The sequence below is a fragment of the Protomyctophum bolini genome (assembly GCF_963924005.1).
Source record: "Protomyctophum bolini genome assembly, chromosome: 8".
Taxonomy (NCBI): domain Eukaryota; kingdom Metazoa; phylum Chordata; class Actinopteri; order Myctophiformes; family Myctophidae; genus Protomyctophum; species Protomyctophum bolini.
In genome coordinates, this window is record NC_137869.1 from 632,571 (window position 1) to 652,308 (window position 19,738).

At 50.3% G+C, this 19,738-nt stretch overlaps 1 protein-coding gene across 1 annotated transcript; it reads left to right on the forward strand.

The window, feature by feature from the left end:
• The first annotated feature begins 2,839 nt into the window (after positions 1–2,839).
• On the forward strand, positions 2,840–10,376 carry LOC308319345 (caspase recruitment domain-containing protein 8-like). The gene is made up of 7 exons (XM_080769376.1): positions 2,840–2,853; positions 5,975–6,189; positions 6,454–6,701; positions 6,918–7,034; positions 8,438–8,585; positions 9,346–9,390; positions 9,902–10,376. The coding sequence occupies exons 2-7, from the start codon at positions 5,979–5,981 to the stop codon at positions 10,195–10,197; spliced, it is 1,065 nt and encodes a 354-aa protein (XP_080625502.1). The 5' UTR covers positions 2,840–2,853; positions 5,975–5,978; the 3' UTR covers positions 10,198–10,376.
• The last annotated feature ends 9,362 nt before the right edge of the window (positions 10,377–19,738 follow it).

Below are 19,738 nucleotides of genomic sequence, written 5' to 3' on the forward strand. Positions count from 1 at the left end.
CTGCAGAGAAGATGCAACTGTCTGGTGCGATGGGTCAGACATCAACGCCGCCTCGTACTCCTGGTGACAAGGTTATTATCATTAATGCAATATGTTTTTGCCCCTGTCCGTCCGTTCCTGTGTGTGTTTCCGTCCGCAGTCCGTCTGCAGCTAATCTTTGGCACCATTGGACCGATTGGAGTGAAACGGCACACTGGAGATTATTGAGGATTGTTAATCATAGGCAGAAACGTAGACGGAGGCAACTTTGTCTAAGTAGTGCACTTTATTGGAGACTGGACTGGTACAACACACAGAGTGACGTTCCAAGCAGAGATCGGTAGAGTATCATTGCTGCCAGTTAGCTGAACTCACATCTCTCTTCCCTCTCAATATATTTCCGAGGGAGCGTGTTTACATAGAGCTAGCTCCTCCACTTGGGACATGACGCCACTATTTCCAACCAGGCCAGTGGTTTGCAGAAAGCAAGGCCAGGGTGACCTTTTTTTGTAATGCCAGCCCCGGGAGAAGCTGCCTGGTGTTTACTGGAATCTCATGACGACCGCTCACAATACTGGATCACAATATATTGAGTGTACAGTGTAGTACAGTGAAGTGTGTGCTCACTATGAATGGAGTACAGTGAAGTGTGTGCTCACTATGCACAGAGATGTGCTCCATTGTACAGTGAACACATGAATCGTTGTGACAATGATAACAATCCATATATTTCATGGAACATAATGGTAATGTAACTTTGATACACACATGTTAACAAACCAGAGGTTACAGAACCGCAATTACCTCCTAGATGATGTGCATGTGCATAATTATCCTTCCGCCATCCAACCACATTACTTGCATCAACATATTTATATCCACACCAGCCACAACGCATATATCCCCAGTCGTCTGCACGGTTAAGAACTTTCACCAAATCACTCCCACGTCAAACTGTTATTCCTCCCTCCTATTTTTATTTTGTTTTATGTTCATTTAATATCCATAATCTGAGTTTCCTTTTTGTCTGTTCTGTTGTTAGGAAACTATCCCGTTGTCTACTGAGACAGAGGAGCACCCTGATACAGCTGCTGAGACAGAGGAGCATCCTGATACAGCTGCTGAGACAGAGGAGCATCCTGATACAGCTGCTGAGACAGAGGAGCATCCTGATACAGCTGCTGAGACAGAGGAGCATCCTGATACAGCTGCTGAGACAGAGGAGCATCCTGATACAGCTGCTGAGACAGAGGAGCATCCTGATACAGCTGCTGAGACAGAGGAGCATCCTGATACAGCTGCTGAGACAGAGGAGCATCCTGATACAGCTGCTGAGACAGAGGAGCATCCTGATACAGCTGCTGAGACAGAGGAGCATCCTGATACAGCTGCTGAGACAGAGGAGCATCCTGATACAGCTGCTGAGACAGAGGAGCATCCTGATACAGCTGCTGAGACAGAGGAGCATCCTGATACAGCTGGTCTTCGTGTAAGTAATCAATTGGGGAAGTTTCATGGTGATAACAATCTAATATAGGTATGGTTAACGTTCCAATTGTGGAGCTCTGGCTCATGGACTAAGAACCACAAAGAATGGAACCGGTTCCCATTGGGAACGAACCAGTGGAAAAGAGGCCTGAGAGTGTACAAATGGCTCCATTTGTACACTCTCAGAGTTAAATTAACATTTATTTTACAATACAAATTTAGCCGGTTAAAACTCATTCATCGCCACCAGGGGGCGCCAAAAGGCTCAGACCACCATTATATATCTATTTTCTTATTTTATTTTATACATTTTTTATTTTTTTATTAAAAAATGTAAAAGAAAATGTTTTGCCCATGTTAAAAAGGCACACGTCATTGGCAGTGATGAAATTAAATCATTTTTTTTTATATAGCACATTTAAAAACAACTCTCATTGTACCAAAGTGCTTCACAAATGCAATACAATACAATACAGTGCAGAAGACGTCAATAATAAAACAACTGGCATATAGGACAGAATAAAAGGAAAGGTGGTGCAAAGGCTTGTGAATATAAAAATGTTTTAAGTGATGTTTTTGTGATTTAAAAGACTCAACGGAGAAAAATAAGTTAAATAAGTCCTTGGCAGTCATTGAGTTCAGTCATACTGTACTTGTGCCTCTGGGATGAGCACCCCCACGACTCAAACACCGGCAACCACGTTGGAACGGTCGAGAAAACAAAAGGACGAAAATAAAAAAAAGATCCATAGTGGTCGCGATCTTTGGCAGAGTTTATCTCGGAATTGAACCTCAGATTTGGTGGCATGAGTAAAAGTGTGAACTTAGGATGTCAATAAAAGCCTGGCATAGCTCCGGTTCATGGTTATGAAATGGCCAATTAGATATATTTCATTTTCGCCTCATATAGTATTTGTCTTATTGCTGCATTCCTTGGCCCATCCTATCGCTGCTTGCAGCTTTTTTTTTTTTTCGAGGAGTCGAGGAGTAAACAAGTTCCATGACTTTTGGCCAAACAAGGCATGAGTTATATTTATTTTAGACATTTTCACATATAAACCTCAGCTGGGATTTAAGAGGTCAGAGATAAAGTCAGAACACAAAACTTGTTCGGCATGAGAAGACTCATACGTATTAAGACGTTTTATTGCTGGCGGGCAAACGGTTCATGCGCTATGCCTGTTCTATTGAGCGCTATAGCGCCACCATTTGGCAAATGGTCTGGCCAATGGTAGGGACATTGGCCCTTCGGGATTGGCCCCTCAACTAACCCTAACCCTTTGAAAGAGGTTTGATCATTCCAACATGGACAAGTCACTGATGTTTCCTTCTCTCTGTCTTTCAGATCGGTTTTACACCCAGCGTGCACACAGCCAATGAATACAGGTCAGTCATCCTCAACAGTCCTCTCTAGACTAGATGTGACAGTACTTCATTAGAGCCCTTGGTGTGGTTGTCATGTCATGTGTTTATGAGGTGACAGTACTTCATTAGAGCCCTTGGTGTGGTTGTTATGTCATGTGTTTATGAGGTGACAGTACTTCATTAAAGCCCTTGGTGTGGTTGTCATGTCATGTGTTTATGAGGTGACAGTACTTCATTAGATCCCTTGGTGTGGTTGTTATGTCATGTGTTTATGAGGTGACAGTACTTCATTAGAGCCCTTTGGTGTGGTTGTCATGTGTTTATGAGGTGACAGTACTTCATTAGAGCCCTTTGGTGTGGTTGTTATGTCATGTGTTTATGAGGTGACTACTTCATTAGAGCCCTTGGTGTGGTTGTTATGTCATGTGTTTATGAGGTGACAGTACTTCATTAGAGCCCTTGGTGTGGTTGTTATGTCATGTGTTTATGAGGTGACAGTATGTTACGACTCACCGAGTCTAGGACGGTTATTAATAAGGCAAGGTGGTGAAATGCCCAAAGTTCTTTATTATTCTATGTGGCATGCAAATAGTTGGAAACAATATATACATTTACATAAGTATTCAATATGAATTACTATACTTACAAACATAAATGACACACGGAGCAACTAAGGGAAATAATCAAAAGCATACTAAAACTAACCTCTTGAGTTTTAGTCACTAACCTAACAACTGAAAATAAAGTGACAACAGTGACCCTAGTAGGGTCTATTGCCTACTCTACTCTAATCTACCAAACTGTACAAAAAGCAGGCTTCCGTGGCCCGGTGCTCAGAATATATATACAGGTGATAACAACAAACGGATTATACAATAAACTGTGCACACATATAGCAACTCTTGCTATAGTGACGTTTCCGTAATATTACTCCATGCATTTCCTCGCTGCATGGAGGGCGCGCTGCCTCTAGCCTGCTCCACTCTGGAGTCTGGCTGGTTGGACAGCGGCCGGGAGTGAAGGCTTCAGGACGCCTTTATGCCGTCAGGTGGGCGCAGGTGTAGAAGCCGGTTGGAGGAGCGAGGTACGGAGCGGGCGACCAACAGCGGCGGTAATTCTCCCCACCAATGGCTGCGCTGACGGATCTACATGCAGGGAGGGGTTAGGCAAAGGCGCGCGCACTGTGCGCACCACGCAGACAAAGACATACCTAGGCCTGCGGCCGTAACACAGTACTTCATTAGATCCCTTGGTGTGGTTGTTATGTCATGTGTTTATGAGGTGACAGTACTTCATTAGAGCCCTTGGTGTGGTTGTCATGTCATGTGTTTATGAGGTGACAGTACTTCATTAGAGCCCTGGTGTGGTTGTTATGTCATGTGTTTATGAGGTGACAGTACTTCATTAGATCCCTTAGTGTGGTTGTTACTGTATGTGTGATGAAGGCTTCCCTTTTGTATTTAGGGTTTCTTCCTGGAGGATGAAACCTTGACAGTCAAACGTGCCAGGGAAATAAACAGTGATATAGTGACATCACCAGTGTTGGGACGTAACGTAACGTAAATAATGCGTTACAGTAACGCCGTTACATTCGGCAGTAACGGTTGCTGTAACGCGTTATTTTTTTAAATTCAGTAACTTGTTACCGTTACTACATGGTGCGTTATTCCGTTACTCTTCCGTTATTTTTCATGTAGTCTCGATCGGGGGAGAATGAGAAGAACTGTCATGCTTGCCTTGCGGGAGAGAAGGGGGAGGAGGAGGAGTGTGTGTGCGTGTGTGTGCGTGTGTGTGTGTACTACACGTGGTGATGCGCAAGTTTGTTTACTCTGACTAGTGTCATGGCGGCGCCCATATCGCAAATGGCTATATTCCTCCTTATTTCCTTCAGCTGCTCCAATCCAGCACAAAGTACAGTCAAAGTAAGTTGTTGAGTCCCAGCAAATTATGACGATCCCATTCCCACCGGCTATACTGTACCACCGTGTGTTTGTTTATGTCGGTCGCGCGTGTGTGTGTGTGTGTGTGTGTGTGTGTGTGTGTGTGTGTGTGTCGTGTGCGCCGTGTATGCACATCATGTGAGTGAGCGAGCGAGAGAAAAAGAGAGAGAGAGAGAGAGATAGAGAGAGAGACACTGAAAGAGGCTGCGCGTTCGTGTGTGTTTGTGTGTGTGTGTGTGTGTGTGTGTGTGTGTGTGACACAGTGTGCGTAGCCTAGCTACTTTTGAGCGAGAGAGAGAGACGGACAGATACTGAAAGAGACTTTGCGCGTGTGTTTGATTATCAAATATTAATTCTGGTTTTGGTCTTACTTTGTTTATAAATCCAGACTCAAATTTGTATTGCCACCACCACCAATAAGAGCAGCTATGAGCTATCTCAGCCTATCTGCACAGTATACAACATTCACTGGAGCAGTGGAACTGGAACCCTCATGTTGTTGGTTGTAGCCTACTTGTATTTAGTTGTTTGCTATAAATATGTATTGATAGGCCTACATAGCATCATCAAAATCACCACCAGTCCCCCCTGCTATTGGTATATTATTATCACTGTACTGAACTGAAGGCATGAATGAATGGCCTGGAAGTGGGAGCCCGTTTTTCTTTTTGAGTGGTGCAACCACTCTATTATAGACAACTATGTGTGTCCCTGGTTGGCTGGCTGTGTCCCTGGGTCTGAGCACGGAAATAGCATATTTTCTCCACCAAGTGTTTTGGATGAGGGGCGGCTCGCCGGAACCGGCACCGGCGAGCCGAGCCGAAAAGTAACGAAAAAGTTACTTTTTGAAGTAACGCTTTACTTTTTGGTTTAAGTAACAGTAAAGTAACTAAGTTACTTTTGAAATGATGTAACTGTAACTAGTTACTTTTTAAAAGTAACGGTCCCAACACTGGACATCACAATATCATCCTCTCCCCTAACCCCTCCCCCTTTATCATATAGCAACAACAATATTGTTTCTGGGTGCAGGTTGTCAGCGTGTTAAGGCACATATGGCCATAGACTCAAAGATGCCTGACGACGGTTCCCGTGCTCATTCCCTGTCTCTCTCCCTGTTGTCTGTTTCTGTACTAACCAAATAAAGGCAGGGAAGCCCCCAAAATATCTCAATACAAGTAAATGCTTGCTGTGTCTCACAGGTCCATGTTCACCATGGCGGGGCTGTTCCAGTGCAGAAAGACGAGGTTGGCTTTTGGAATGACGGGGGAAGGAGAAGTCTCATACAGGACTGTTCAGTGGGATGAAACCCAGCTCCAGGCAACAGGAAGGACTCCCGCAGGTCCTCTGTTTGACATCCAGTGTCCTCAGAACACTGTCTGCCAGCTACACCTGCCACACTGTGAGATCACACCTGGTGAGTGACGCAGTGTAGCAGACAATAGTATGTTGGAAACCAATGTCTCTTTCTCATGTGGAATGTGTTTCACTCTGGGAGCGCACTCAGCGCACCATGTCAGTTTACATGGCGTTACTGAATGGGAAAATGTAAAGAGTTACGTTACAAGTTAAAGCAAAAAGTACTTTCTTTATGTAAAGTAACTTAATGTAAGGGCGTTAGTTCCCACACTGGTGAGACGGTACCGAGGCTCACATAACACACCTTTCACACCTTTCACAGATGGTGACCTTTCTGTGGCCCACTTCACAGATGAGGGGGTGAACTTCTTAAAACCCCTGGAAGTGACAGAGACTCACGTGGTTGTAAATGTGACACACCTGTCGTCCTTTGGGCTGGTTTACATTTACGATCTATTTTACCCGAAGCCTAAACCAATCCGTGGTCAAGTTCTGATGTTCGTTCCACAACCAAGGCACATACTTGAGTTGAAAGTATTACTGCTGCCAAGCAATGTGGACATTGTAGAGGTAATGTATGTTCTGCTAAGTAACTATAGCACCTTGGAGGCTTTGAATCTATTTAAACCTATTGTACAGAGCTATCAATAGAGTCAGATTAGTTGTAGCTGTAGTCGTACCCTGGAATTGATGGCAACAACAGAGCCTGTGTGTACATTCTGTACCTGTAAACCACCAGCCATGATGAGTGAACCAGCTGGTCAATTTGTCTTGGTGTTATTGTAGGTGATGTCAATGCCTTACAACAAAGAAGACACATTCATCAACAACCCAACAGACTGTTTTCTCACCCCAGACAAAGTCTACCGTCTGCACTGTCCTCCGCATGTCATACAACCTAAGGTACTGTCCTCCGCATGTCATACAACCTAAGGTACTGTCCTCCGCATGTCATACAACCTAAGGTACTGTCCTCCACATGTCATACAACCTACGGTACTGTCCTCCGTATGTCATACAACCTAAGGTACTGTCCTCCACATGTCATACAACCTACGGTACTGTCCTCCACATGTCATACAACCTAAGGTACTGTCCTCCACATGTCATACAACCTACGTTACTGTCCTCCGTATGTCATACAACCTAAGGTACTGTCCTCCACATGTCATACAACCTACGGTACTGTCCTCCACATGTCATACAACCTACGGTACTGTCCTCCACATGTCATACAACCTACGGTACTGTCCTCCACATGTCATACAACCTAAGCTACTGTCCTCCACATGTCATACAACCTAAGGCAGGGTTCCCCAATAAATTTTCCTCAAGGGCCATATTTTGACTTGCGTACCAGGCTGCGGGCCGAGTCTGCACGCGCGAGGTCAAGGTCTTGCCCTCATTTTCAGGGCGAGACCCTATTTGAAAAGGATGCCCAGTTTGACATGCATAGGCTACTGACCCCCCATTTAATGCCATTTATATCTGGGACCCTTCCAAAAAAAAAGATTTTTTTTTTTTCTTTATTTTATCTTTTTATTCTTCCATGGGCCACAAGGGGGCGCGGGCCGCCTTTTGGGGAGCCCTGACCTAAGGTATCACTGGCATAGACTGGCATAGTGTCAACCCCTTACCCCTGTGTGGGATCACTGGTTAGACTGGCATAGTGTCGACCCCTTCCTTACCCCTGTGTGGGATCACTGGTTAGACTGGCATAGTGTCGACCCCTTACGCCTGTGTGGGATCACTGGTTAGACTGGCATAGTGTCGACCCCTTACTCCTGTGTGGGATCACTGGTTAGACTGGCATAGTGGCGACCCCTTACCCCTGTGTCGGATCGCTGGTTAGACTGGCATAGTGTCAACCCCTTACCCCTGTGTCGGATCGCTGGTTAGACTGGCATAGTGTCGACCCCTTACTCCTGTGTGGGATCACTGGTTAGACTGGCATAGTGGCGACCCCTTACCCCTGTGTCGGATCGCTGGTTAGACTGGCATAGTGTCAACCCCTTACCCCTGTGTCGGATCGCTGGTTAGACTGGCATAGTGTCGACCCCTTACCCCTGTGTGGGATCGCTGGTTAGACTGGCATAGTGTCGACCCCTTACCCCTGTGTGGGATCACTGGTTAGACTGGCGTAGTGTCGACCCCTTACCCCTGTGTCGGATCGGTGGTTAGACTGGCATAGTGTCGACCCCCATCGGGACATCGGGACATCTCTACTACTACTACTGTACAACTACTGCTAGCACTGCCAAAGTAATACATCAATGCAACAACAGAACACTTTCATGTGTCTTCAGGTTTCGCTGCCTTGGCATCTGAACTTTGGACGAAATTACCCTCCGACATTTGTGGTGGAGATGGATCTCAATACAGAAGTGGTCTCATTGGAGGTGCACGAGGGACCAGAGAAGAAACCAGTGTGGACGCATGACCTGAGTATTAGAGGTAGGCCTACAGGTGTCCACAACCTGAGTATGAGAGGTAGGCCTACAGGTGTCCATAACCTGAGTTATGTAGGCTTTCATTCATTATGAATTATGGGGAACATTTCATTGTGGACGTTCATTGGGCCGCCTCAGCATCACGTTCTCATTCACATGATTCACTCCATCCAATCACACTCATTCACATGATTCACTTCATCCAATCACACTCATTCACATGATTCACTTCATCCAATCACACTCATTCACATGGTTCACATCATCCAATCACACTCATTCACATGATTCACTTCATCCAATCACACTCATTCACATGATTCACTTCATCCAATCACACTCATTCACATGATTCACATCATCCACTCACACTCATTCATATGGGCTATGGGCTATCTTCATACCGGCTATTTAAACTGGAAGTTTGCACTGCTCATCCTGTCTCACCCTCCTCCACCCCAGCTACCGCCTGTCTCACCCTCCTCCACCCCCGGCTACCACCTGTCTCACCCTCCTCCACCCCAGCTACCGCTTACCTTTTCTGCACTCTTTTACGTTCCCTGTCTTCCCACTCAGCTCAACGCTCTCCGGTTAGGTCTGAGATACAAGTTTCGAGATAGAATGTTTTAATGTATGTTTTCGTCGTATGTAGGCCTATAATTCTATTCATAATTGTGCATTCAGCTTCCTGAAATAATGTCATATTAATTATAATATTGTGTGTAAACCCTGCAGTAAAGTCTTCCACTTCATGTCATCCACAGGAATGGTCAAACCAACGAGAATGAACCCCAGCCATTCCGTTTCAGGTAGCTTACACACCCATAATCTTCATCTACATGTGTTTTTCTTTCTTTGAATTTAAGAGGTATATTCAGTGATTTCACTTAACACCTGGGGGTCAAAAAACCTTAGGTTTCGTTCCAATCAGGATAGAGAGGGGCCTTCCGCCAATCATGATCGAGCGGGGGCGGGGCCTTGCGTGGTGTTGGCCTGTAGCGTGTGTGTGTGTGTGTGTGTGTGTGTGTGTGTGTGTGTGTGTGTGTGTGTGTGTGTGTGTGTGTGTGTGTGTGTGTGTGTGTGTGTGTGTGTGTGTGTGTGTGTGTGTGTGTGTGTGTGTGTGTGTGTGTGTGTGTGTGTGTGTGTGTGTGTGTGTGTGTGTGTGTGTGTGTGTGTGTGTGTGTGTGTCCCAACTGTAGAGCGTGTGCACATCTTGTTACCGGGGTGGACCGGGGGGGGTTTTCCAAATCACCCAAATCACTGAATTCTCCTTTAACATTGTTAAGATTTACAGTATGTTTCCCTTTGATTTGTACAAAGCCAAACAGGATTTCTTGACGAGGAATCGCGAGGCTTTGGTAAATAAAGTGAAGACATCCTTGTCCATCCTTGACCACCTGCAAAGCAACGACTTCTCTCCCGAAATGGCTGCCAACGTCCAGGCTCAGCACACAGAGCAACAACGCACGAGGACGCTCCTGGACAGTGTGACCAGCACTGAGGCAGCAGAGGTCTTTTTCAATGCTCTCCTCATCAATGAGAAGTTAGTCATGGGGGAGTTACTATCAGCAGATCCACAGTGGGTGGACCTGCGCCGAAAAGTTGTACCTACTTGAAATGAATTCCATGGGAGAGTGTGTATATATATATATGTGTGTATATATACCCAGAGTCACACTCACACATTTGTCCAAATGTAAATGAAATGAATGGAAGTATACGTAATGTTAATCAAAAAATGGAACCAAACATAATTGAATAACAATACAATGCTGTGGGAACATAATATACTGTACACAGACGAGGTTCCTCATTTGTTTTATATTTTTTATGTGCAGAACATTTAAGATGTTTACCGATATCGGCTGTGTTTCATTATTCATCAGGCTTTAGGTTTATAATGAGAAAACATTTTGTAACAATAAAATTAAACCTTGGATAAGATGGACCTATCTTCTTTAAATATTGAAATATTTTGGTCTACACTTCAATCATGTACATTGTAACCAGTCCATGATCATTTAGATTTTTACATTAGACATTTTACGTTATAATTTCATATTTTGTTTACATAGAAATAGTAGAATATACCAAAATGTAATTTGTACCCAATTCAATTCAAAGGGCTTTATTGGCATGAGAAAACATACGTTTACATTGCCAAAGCAGAAAGAACAATGCAACAATACAGCAATACAATCAGAACAAAAATTATGTACTTTGAAGGTCAGAATCTTCAATAGATCAACTTCTATGTACCAAGATCACTCGATGCTGGTATAGTGCAGGAATATACACAATGATTAGTCTTTAGGGTGGTTGTGTTCCATTTGATATCCTTCTCCTATCACAGCAACTCACAAATCTTGCTGCTGTGTTTGCACATTGTTGTACTTAGCCCAGCAGATATGGGAGTTTTTTGTCATTGGTCAGGTTTTCAAAATCTCCGTGTGTGGTTGTAATCTGTGGGAAGTATGTGTCTCTGATGTCTTGGTACAATGGACAGATGGTTAGGAAGTGTAGCTCGGTTTCCACTTCATTTAGTGTGCAGTGGGTGCATAGTCTGTCTTCTCTCGGGATACAGGTCTGCCTATGACGGCCTTTCTCGATCGCGAGACTGTGCTCACTGAGTCTGTACCTAGTTAAGATTTTTCTTTGTTTTGGGTCGGTCACGGTGCTCAGGTATTCTGCCACTGTGTATTCTCTGTTTAGGGCCAGATAGCATTCTAGTTTACTCTGCTTTTGTGTTGCTTCTTTCCAATGTGTCAGATAGTTTTCCCTTTGCTGTTTTATAATTTGGTTTAGTCCAATGGGTTTTCTATCTCGTGGCTCTGTTTGTGTTTGTGCCCGGAGTTCCAGGGCCAGCTGGCTGAGGGGGCACCTCTCTAGAGTTTCACTGTGTGTGAGTGCCTTGTTATGGAGTGCATCTAGGTCACTTTATTTTAGGTGGTTGTAGAACTTAAGTGCTCTCTTTTTTATTTTGATTATGAGTGACCTCTTTGGTGGGGACGTAACAACTACAAAGAAAGGTAAGAAAGCCTTTTAGTATGGAATTCTCCTTTAAGACTACAATTTTTTTGTATTACAAGTTTTCTGAAGTGATGTTTAAATATGCAAATTAGGCATTATATGAGCTCATTTCCATACACTGCAGGATTATAAATCTGAAGATCGGATAAAGCCAAGTTTCAAAACATTTTGTTGACATATTGGAGACAAAGGAAATTACAGAGTGGATTTTGTATCTCTCTAATTATCACTCCATGAATCAGGATCCGGTGGGAAAGTGGAGATATTTGACTGAATAATTGTTTTGTGCCAGAACTTTCACCTGGATATAAAAGTATTATTTACTGGGTGAGTAGAAACGGAGTGTCGACCACGTTTGTGGCGCGCTTGTCTCATTATTGTAAACCTGGATATCTATTATGGCTATACTGTCTATTTCCCATTCCTGGAGAACCCAGATGTATCGGTATAGGTTATGTCCATTCCTGGAGATCCCAGATGTATCGGTATAGGTTATGTCCATATATGGAGATCCCAGATGTATCGGTAGGTTATGTCCATATATGGAGATCCCAGATGTATCGGTAGATGTAATTGTATATATGTATATTATTTGGAATGCCCATAATGCACTCGCCGGGGCGTTCACCGAGTGACGTCAGCGACAGTCAGCCAATCGCAGTAGGGCATGAACTCATGTCAGTCTGCGATTGGCTGACCGCAAATTCAAAAGAAAAGCTCAAGCTCGACGGACACTATTAAGGCCTGAGCGTGCTCCGTGAGCCGAATACATCTCGACCAATCGTGTATAGCGCTTATTCACAACGTCTCGCACTGCTCTGACATAAAAATAAGCCTAATTAAGGCTCAACAGCCGTTGTTCAAACAACTGAAGCCAAAGCTACAGTGAGAAGCGTAGATCTATCGTAGATACCGTCCGTAGATCTGCTCCTCCTTCAGCCCTGGGCAGACAGATGGTAGATGCAGAGCAGCCTCGGAGGATGACTTGCTGTCATCCCGTGGAGCCACAGCCAGGCCCTTCTAACTCTCTCTCTCTCTGAGGAGTTCATGAGGAGATATCCCCATGAGAGACGGACCGGAGACCTCGACTTCCACCATGTCCACCACAAGCCCCGGCAGCACCCAATAAGGCCCCAGGTTACCCAGCCGCCCAGGCCCCAGGAACCTGTCCACAGGCCCCAGGAACCTGTCTACAAGCCCCAGGAGACTGTCTACAAGCCCCAGGACCCTGTCTACAAGCCCCAGGAGTCTGTCTACAAGCCCCAGGAGTCTGTCTACAAGCCCCAGGAGTCTGTCTACAAGCCCCAGGAACCTGTCTACAAGCCCCAGGACTCTGTCTACAAGCCCCAGGAGTCTGTATACAAGCCCCAGTTTCCCCAGCAGCCAAAGCCCCAGGACCCTTTCTACAGGCCCCAGGATGCTGTCTACAGGCCCCAGTTTCCCCAGCAGCCAAAGCCCCAGGACCCTTTATACAGGCCCCAGGACCCTGTCTACAAGCCCCAGGATCCCGGCTACAAGCCCCAGGAGTCTGTCTACAAGCCCCAGTTTCCCCAGCAGCTAAAGCCCCAGGACCCTTTATACAGGCCCCAGGACCCTGTCTACAAGCCCCGGGACCCTGTCTACAAGCCCCAGGATGCTGTCTACAGGCCCCAGCAACCAGGCTACCAGCCCCACCCGGTATGGTACGCCACCAAGCCCCAGGTGCCCCCTCCGTCTTCCTACCAGCCCAGGCCGTCGCTGCCGGGCTACCGGCTCAAAGCCCTGCAGATGTCCGGCTACCAGCCCAATCATGGCTTCCAGCTCAAGTCCCCGACTCTGGAGAGGAGCTCGGAGAAGAAGAGCTCCGGCCACAGAGCGAGCAGGGCTGTTCTCTCCGACGGTGACACCCCAGGGGGTGCCTCGTCCTCGTCGACGTATTATCTCCACAGTGTGGGGCCGGGTAGGGAAAGGGCTCCAGGCAGAAGCATCCCTGTGTTGGACTCTCCTCCTTGTAGCTGCTCCCCTTCAGAGAGCTGCTCCCCTTCAGAGAACTGTTCCCCTTCAGAGAGCTGCTCCCCTTCAGAGAACGGCTCTCCACCTCCGGGGCTGAACTTCCCGTCATCCAACTGTGGCTGTTCGGTTGGAATAGAGAGCACCCTGGGGACCAGACCCTCCCTGGGGACCAGACCCTCCCTGGGGACCAGACCCTCCCTGGGGAACCTCCGACCCTCCCTGGGGACCCTCAGACCCTCCCTGGGGACCCTCCGACCCTCCCTGGGGACCCTCCGACCCTCAACTTCCAAGGCTAAGCTAACGGCTTCCTCTGGTCTGCCCCCCACAGCGCCACCCAGTGTAGATCTACACAGTAAACTGTGCAGTGCTCTGGAGTACCTGGAGTTCATGCAGGAGTCGGTGCAGCAGCTGGGAGACGTCCGGAGGCAGCGCAGCGTCCCGCTGGCTCAGAGGCTCAAGGCCGAGCAGCGGAGGCACGAACGTGACCTCTACGACCTCGGGGTCAAGGCCGAGAGCGCGGCGGCGAGAGAGAGACGTCCGCAGCCAGAGGAAACCCTCCCGGCGGCGTACCGCCACCCGACCGCCGACCTCTGGGACGCCACCGGCAAGACGAGCACGAGTCGACGCGCCGAGACGACGGCCGACGCCCGCCGGCACATCAAAGAGACGGCGTGCTGCCGGACGGCCGCGATAAGCGCCCCGCCCCCGCCGCCGCCGGAGCACGGGAGAGAGCGGCGCACCAGAGCCCCGCCCCCGCCGACGCCGGCCAGGGCGGCCGACTCTACGACCGCCCACAGCGCCGGGAGCGAGCCGTCAGACCGACCCCTCTCTCCCCCGGAGGACGGCTTGGCCGCCGCCCGCTCCTCCGACTCCGCCCACTCCCCCTCCCCCTCCTCCGGGAGACGCGGCGTGCCCAGCGGAGGAGACTCCTCCCACGGCCACGCCCCCGGCCCGTTGCCGCCCGCGTCAACGGATCAACGGGAGGAGCGGAGGAGGAGGAGGAGAGCGGTCGTAGCAGAACGCGAGCGGATGAGGAAGGAGGAGGAGGAGGAGGAGAGGAGGAGGGAGAAGCCAGGCGGCGGTAGCTCCACGGGGCTGGACGACAGCATGGCCTCCTCGTCCTCTACGTTGGAGGAGAAAGCCTGGTCAGGTCAGAGGTCAGGTCAGAGGTCAGGCCAGAGGGAGCCGAGGAGAACGGATGGAGAGAAGAAGCCAAGCGAGGAGAAGCAGGTGGAGGAGGAGGAGGAGAAGGAGGTGGAGGAGGAGGAGGAGGAGGAGGCAGCAGCGGAGGAGAGGGGTCTGTGCACGAGCAGGGAAGAGAAGGAGGCAAGCAGCAGCAGCAGCACGGCAGAGGGTGGAGACCCGCTCCGTACCCAAAGCCTCACCTCCACCTCCTCCACGGTGGAGGACAAGGCAGACGGCACCACCCTGAAGGTCACGGCGGACAAGATGGAGGAGCGCTCGCCGCCCCGCTCCCTTCCCCCGCCCCCCGAGGAGGCGCACCACCACCACGGCCGCGGGACCCCGGAGGAGTCCCGCCTCCCGCGCGCGGAGGACCCCGCCAACGGCGACGTGGTGAGTTGGACCTCGGTGTCTGGAGACACGAGGAGCGCGGCGGCTCTCTCGGGCCGCCAGCGGGACAGACTCTCCTCCCGGTCCGCGGCGGCGGACGACGACGACGGCACGGCGCTGCGGCGGTACCTGAAGGACGAGGACGAGCGCCTGCGGAACCAGAGCTCTCTGCTGCGCCGGCGCCAGGAGGCCGTGGAGGAGAAGACCCGGACGCAGCTGGCCTGGCTGCAGCACCGGAAGAAGGGCCTGCGGGAGCAGGGAGAGGACCACGGGGTTCCCGCCGTCCAGGCCAAGCAGAAGGGCCTGAAGCTGAAGCTGCGGCAGGAGACGGCCGAGATCCGGCGCCTCCAGGAGGCCAACGGGGACGCCGGGAAGGCGCGGCTGCTGCTGCTGAGGCAACAGGAGGACATCGAGCGGATGAGGGCCTCCACGCTCAGGCTGAAGGAGCGGCTCAGAGCGGCCGGAGGAGGCCAAGAAGAAGAAGAAGCTCCGTTTGAGATAACCGTGACCGAGACGACGATGGTATCGGAAGCCGCCGCCTCTCTCGTCACGCGAGAGGCGGCGGCGGCGGCTTCTGCCGTTTCTGGCAGAAGCGAGACCAACGGCGGCGGCATCGTGCAGCAGCAGAAAGAGATGGACTCTCATCACACGGACAGGAAGGAGCAGCAGGAGTGGAAGCAGAGGTTGGACCGGGAGGAGGCAGAGGTTCTCAGGATGGAGCAGGAGGCCCTCGCTGCCTGGGACCACCACCACCAGGAGGCCCTCGCTGGCTGGGACCACCACCACCAGGAGGCCCTCGCTGCCTGGGACCACCACCACAACGCAGCTGTCGCTCCGTCGTCCGGCCTTGAGCGCCACAGCCCAGAACATAGGCTGGACAGTGAGAAGGAGAAGGACTGCTCTGTGACGCCCCCCGAGTCCAGTGTCCGCACAGAGAGGTCGGCGGCCCAGCCATCAGAAGGACTATCGGCACCTCCTGAATCCGTCCCTGAAATACCTTTGGCCTCCAAACAGAGCAAACCTTCCAGTTACGCCCGAGATGTCGCCTCTGCGTCGCCCAGCGAGCCATCCGTCCGGGCCAAAGAAAGCCTCAGCGCAGCTCCGTCTCCGTCAAACATCAGCGACGCCGAGACGCTGCAGCTCTGCTTCGCCGCGCGGACCGCCGCCGACGCGCAAACCCAGCCCACCGACGCCCTCACGACCACGCAGACCGAACCCGTGTCCGATCACACGGACATCGAGAGCCGGATCAGAGAGCTGAAGGAAGAGCTGATGGAACGCAAGTCCACGGCACGCCGTCTGCAGAGCGAACAGACGAAGAGGAACAAGGAGCGCCTCAAAGTGCAGGAAGCCAGTCTCCGTAAGGAGCTGGAGTCCTACGACCACATCATAGAGAGGACCACGGCGGAGCTCAACAAGGAGCCCACTCGAAGTAGATCCTTCTCCGTGGCTGAAGGGCATTCTGAGGACCCACCAACGGTTACCCCGGCCCCAGTCTACGGCAGCCCAGAGCAGTCTGAGGACCCACCAACGGTTACCCCGGCCCCAGTCTACGGCAGCCCAGAGTGTCCCACCTCGGGCTCTGGACGCCTTCTCTCAGAGAGTCTTTCCAGGCCCGCCTCCAGGGAGGCCAGGTCGCTGAGTGGACAAGCCCAGCAGCAGGGCATCCATAGCTCCGTTATAGTGGAGCCCGAGGTAGATGCGGACTACACACCTGAGGATCAGCGTTCTGAATGTCTTCTCAGGCTAGACCACGAGGACATGCCCAGTGTCCCCCAGAGGCCCAGTGTCCCCCAGAGGGTCTCTCTATCTGACCACGTTCCTTCCTCTAAGAGTGAAGAACACGGACGTTCTCCCTCCGTTGGCCTGGACGGAGATGTGCAAATGAAGACGAGGGAGACGTTTGAGGAAGAAAGAGGTCTATCTCTGGTTTCCCGCTCGAGCAAGTCGTGTGTGGCCGCCGTAGATACCTCTGCCCTTCCTGACAACAGTGTCTCCTCAAATGGCTGCGCCCGCACCCTCGACTCGACTGCTCTGTCCTCCGAGGAGGAAGAACTCTCGGAAACCTCTAGTTCCTTTGCAGACGGTTACCAGCGTGACTTGGAGTCGTTGCCCTGCAGGGAAGACTGCCGTAGCTCCAGGCCTGCCTCTCCAGCCTTGCCAACTTGTCCAGAGATCAGAGGTTCCAAGGACTCCTGTAGCAGGTCTCCACCGCATGACAGTCAAGAGGAAGAGGTGGAGGAGCTGAGTGACTCTAGAAGACTACTCGACTTCCATAATCAGACCGTTGGCTCCAGAATCAACACCAAGAACAACGTAGATGCCAAATGCTCTCCGGCCATCTCTCATTCTCGGTCTCCACTTTCCCCAGTTCCTGATCAGATGCCCTGCTTCAACGTTGGAGACCGGGTTCCCGTCAGCAACGTTCAGCCAGGCTCACTGAAGCCCGGCGGGTTCCGGGCCGGTGTGGAGCTGGACGAGTCCGAGGGAGGGAGCAGCGGTGGCACTCGTGACAACGTGTGTGAGGAGGGTCGTGGTGTCTTCGTAACTACGAACAAGATCACGCGGCTGCCAGAAAAGTTTGAGACCTACGCCGACACCAGCGAGGACGAGGACGAGGACTCGTTCTTTGACGACCTCTCTGTTAACGACAGGATGAAACGTGCTGCCGGCGGTTATCGGAAGAGTGAAAGTGGAGAAACGATTCACGAAGATCACGGATCCGCCGATGATGGGCCTGCTGAATATGGAGCTGAGCGCCAGAAGAACCCGAAGGCCTTCCTCAGCCAACACGGTCACACACAGTCTGGCCACAACAACGGAGGGAGTCTGGACGTCGTGTTGGAACCCGATGATGTGCCGCCTGCCTTCTCCTCTGACACGGACAAGCGAGGCCAGGGGAATCAGAGCCTGAATGCTCTCACCCGACAGCAGGACAGACGCTCTCACAGCAGCAGGTCACCCAGGCCAGAGCTGCGTCTGGCTCTTCCCCTCCACGAGCAGCAGCCTGCCACGGTGGTGCTCCACTCCGCGGCAGAGGTGGAGAGGCTTGTCCACGCCGCCACACGACAGATCTGGGACGCGTGTCAGCTGGAGAAGAAACAGACAGACACGACAGACCCCGCCCTGGGGTCGACGGGGTCGCCCGTCGTCCCGAAACCTTCACGGGAGTACCTGGGTGAAGAGGCCGTCGGGACGGACCAGGAGGCCGCCGCGTGCGTCCGCAGCTACAGACGGGCCGTGTTTGACCTGACGTGGGAGATCCTCCGCGAGGTCTTCTACGCCGCCAAACGCCCCGACGTCGACGTCCGTCAGTCACGGCGGGCGAAGCCTCGGCACCTCCACGAGGTCAGGACCGCACGACACCTCGGCAGCGTCCAGGAGTTTGTCACGGCGGAAGCGCTGAAGCTTTACGGTCTGCGGGAAGACGACCGCGGCGGCCAGGAGACTTCTTCTGCGGGCGGCCGGCAGAGGACGACGACGGCGACGACGATCGGGTTCGGCGCTCAGAAACGAGACGTCGTGGATCTCCTGCTGCTCCAGGAGCTCCGCGAGGACGAGGCGCGGTGGCTCGACTACGACCAGGACGAGCTGGCGGTCAAGGCGTGGCTGGCGGACGGCGTCTTTGATGCGCTGCTGAAGGACAGCGTGGACGCTCTGACGCGGATATACCGCAAGAGAGCCCAAGCAGATGCTGTTTAACTGTCCTCATGTCAGTCAGAGACAGTAAAGGCTAAGGAAACTATTTTAAATGTAATATTCATATAAGGAGGTCTCTAACTATCGAATATTTTCTTTTTTTATATATAATATCAACACATGGATTAAAGGGACCCCCAGGGAACACTTTCCCGGAGGTCTTTATCCGTGTAATATGTGGTTTTAGATGTTTTAGATTTTAGCAGTGAGCCCAGTGTCTCTGATGTCATGGACAATGGGCTCACTTCCTTCCTCGACTACAATTCCCATAATGCTTTGGTTCACTGCTCCTCCTTGTGGATAGGGGGAGGGCTGTCTGAAATCTAGAATATATAATACCACATATTACACACAAATACCCCCAGGAAAGTGTTCTAAATCTTTCTAAACATCCTTAACATGTATATTTTATACATTGCACAACAAATGGTACTCTGTAGACCTGGAAGAATGTTCAACTATAGTGGAATGTACCTGGAATATTAACATAATAAAGATGTTAGTAAAAAATACATTCTTTAATAAAATAACATTTCAATAATTTGTATAATCAATTAAATCCATTAGTTTGATCCGTTGTTGCACCTCTATATTTAATGCGTCACTATGTAACTTTTTTTTATTGAATAAAAGGTAATTTTACCATCAAACATCTGTATGTTAAAGGGACACTTCACCCCATTTGCAACCATAGCTTATTTTAACCCATTCTGAACGGGAACCCATTTTGGTATTAGAATCATGTTATGCTTTAGCTATTGAAAAATAGCAGATCTACAAGCTCATAGCGCGCCACCGAGTGGCGCGCTATGAGCTTGTAGGTCTGCTATTTTTGAAAAATCGAAGAACGACTTACATTTTTAG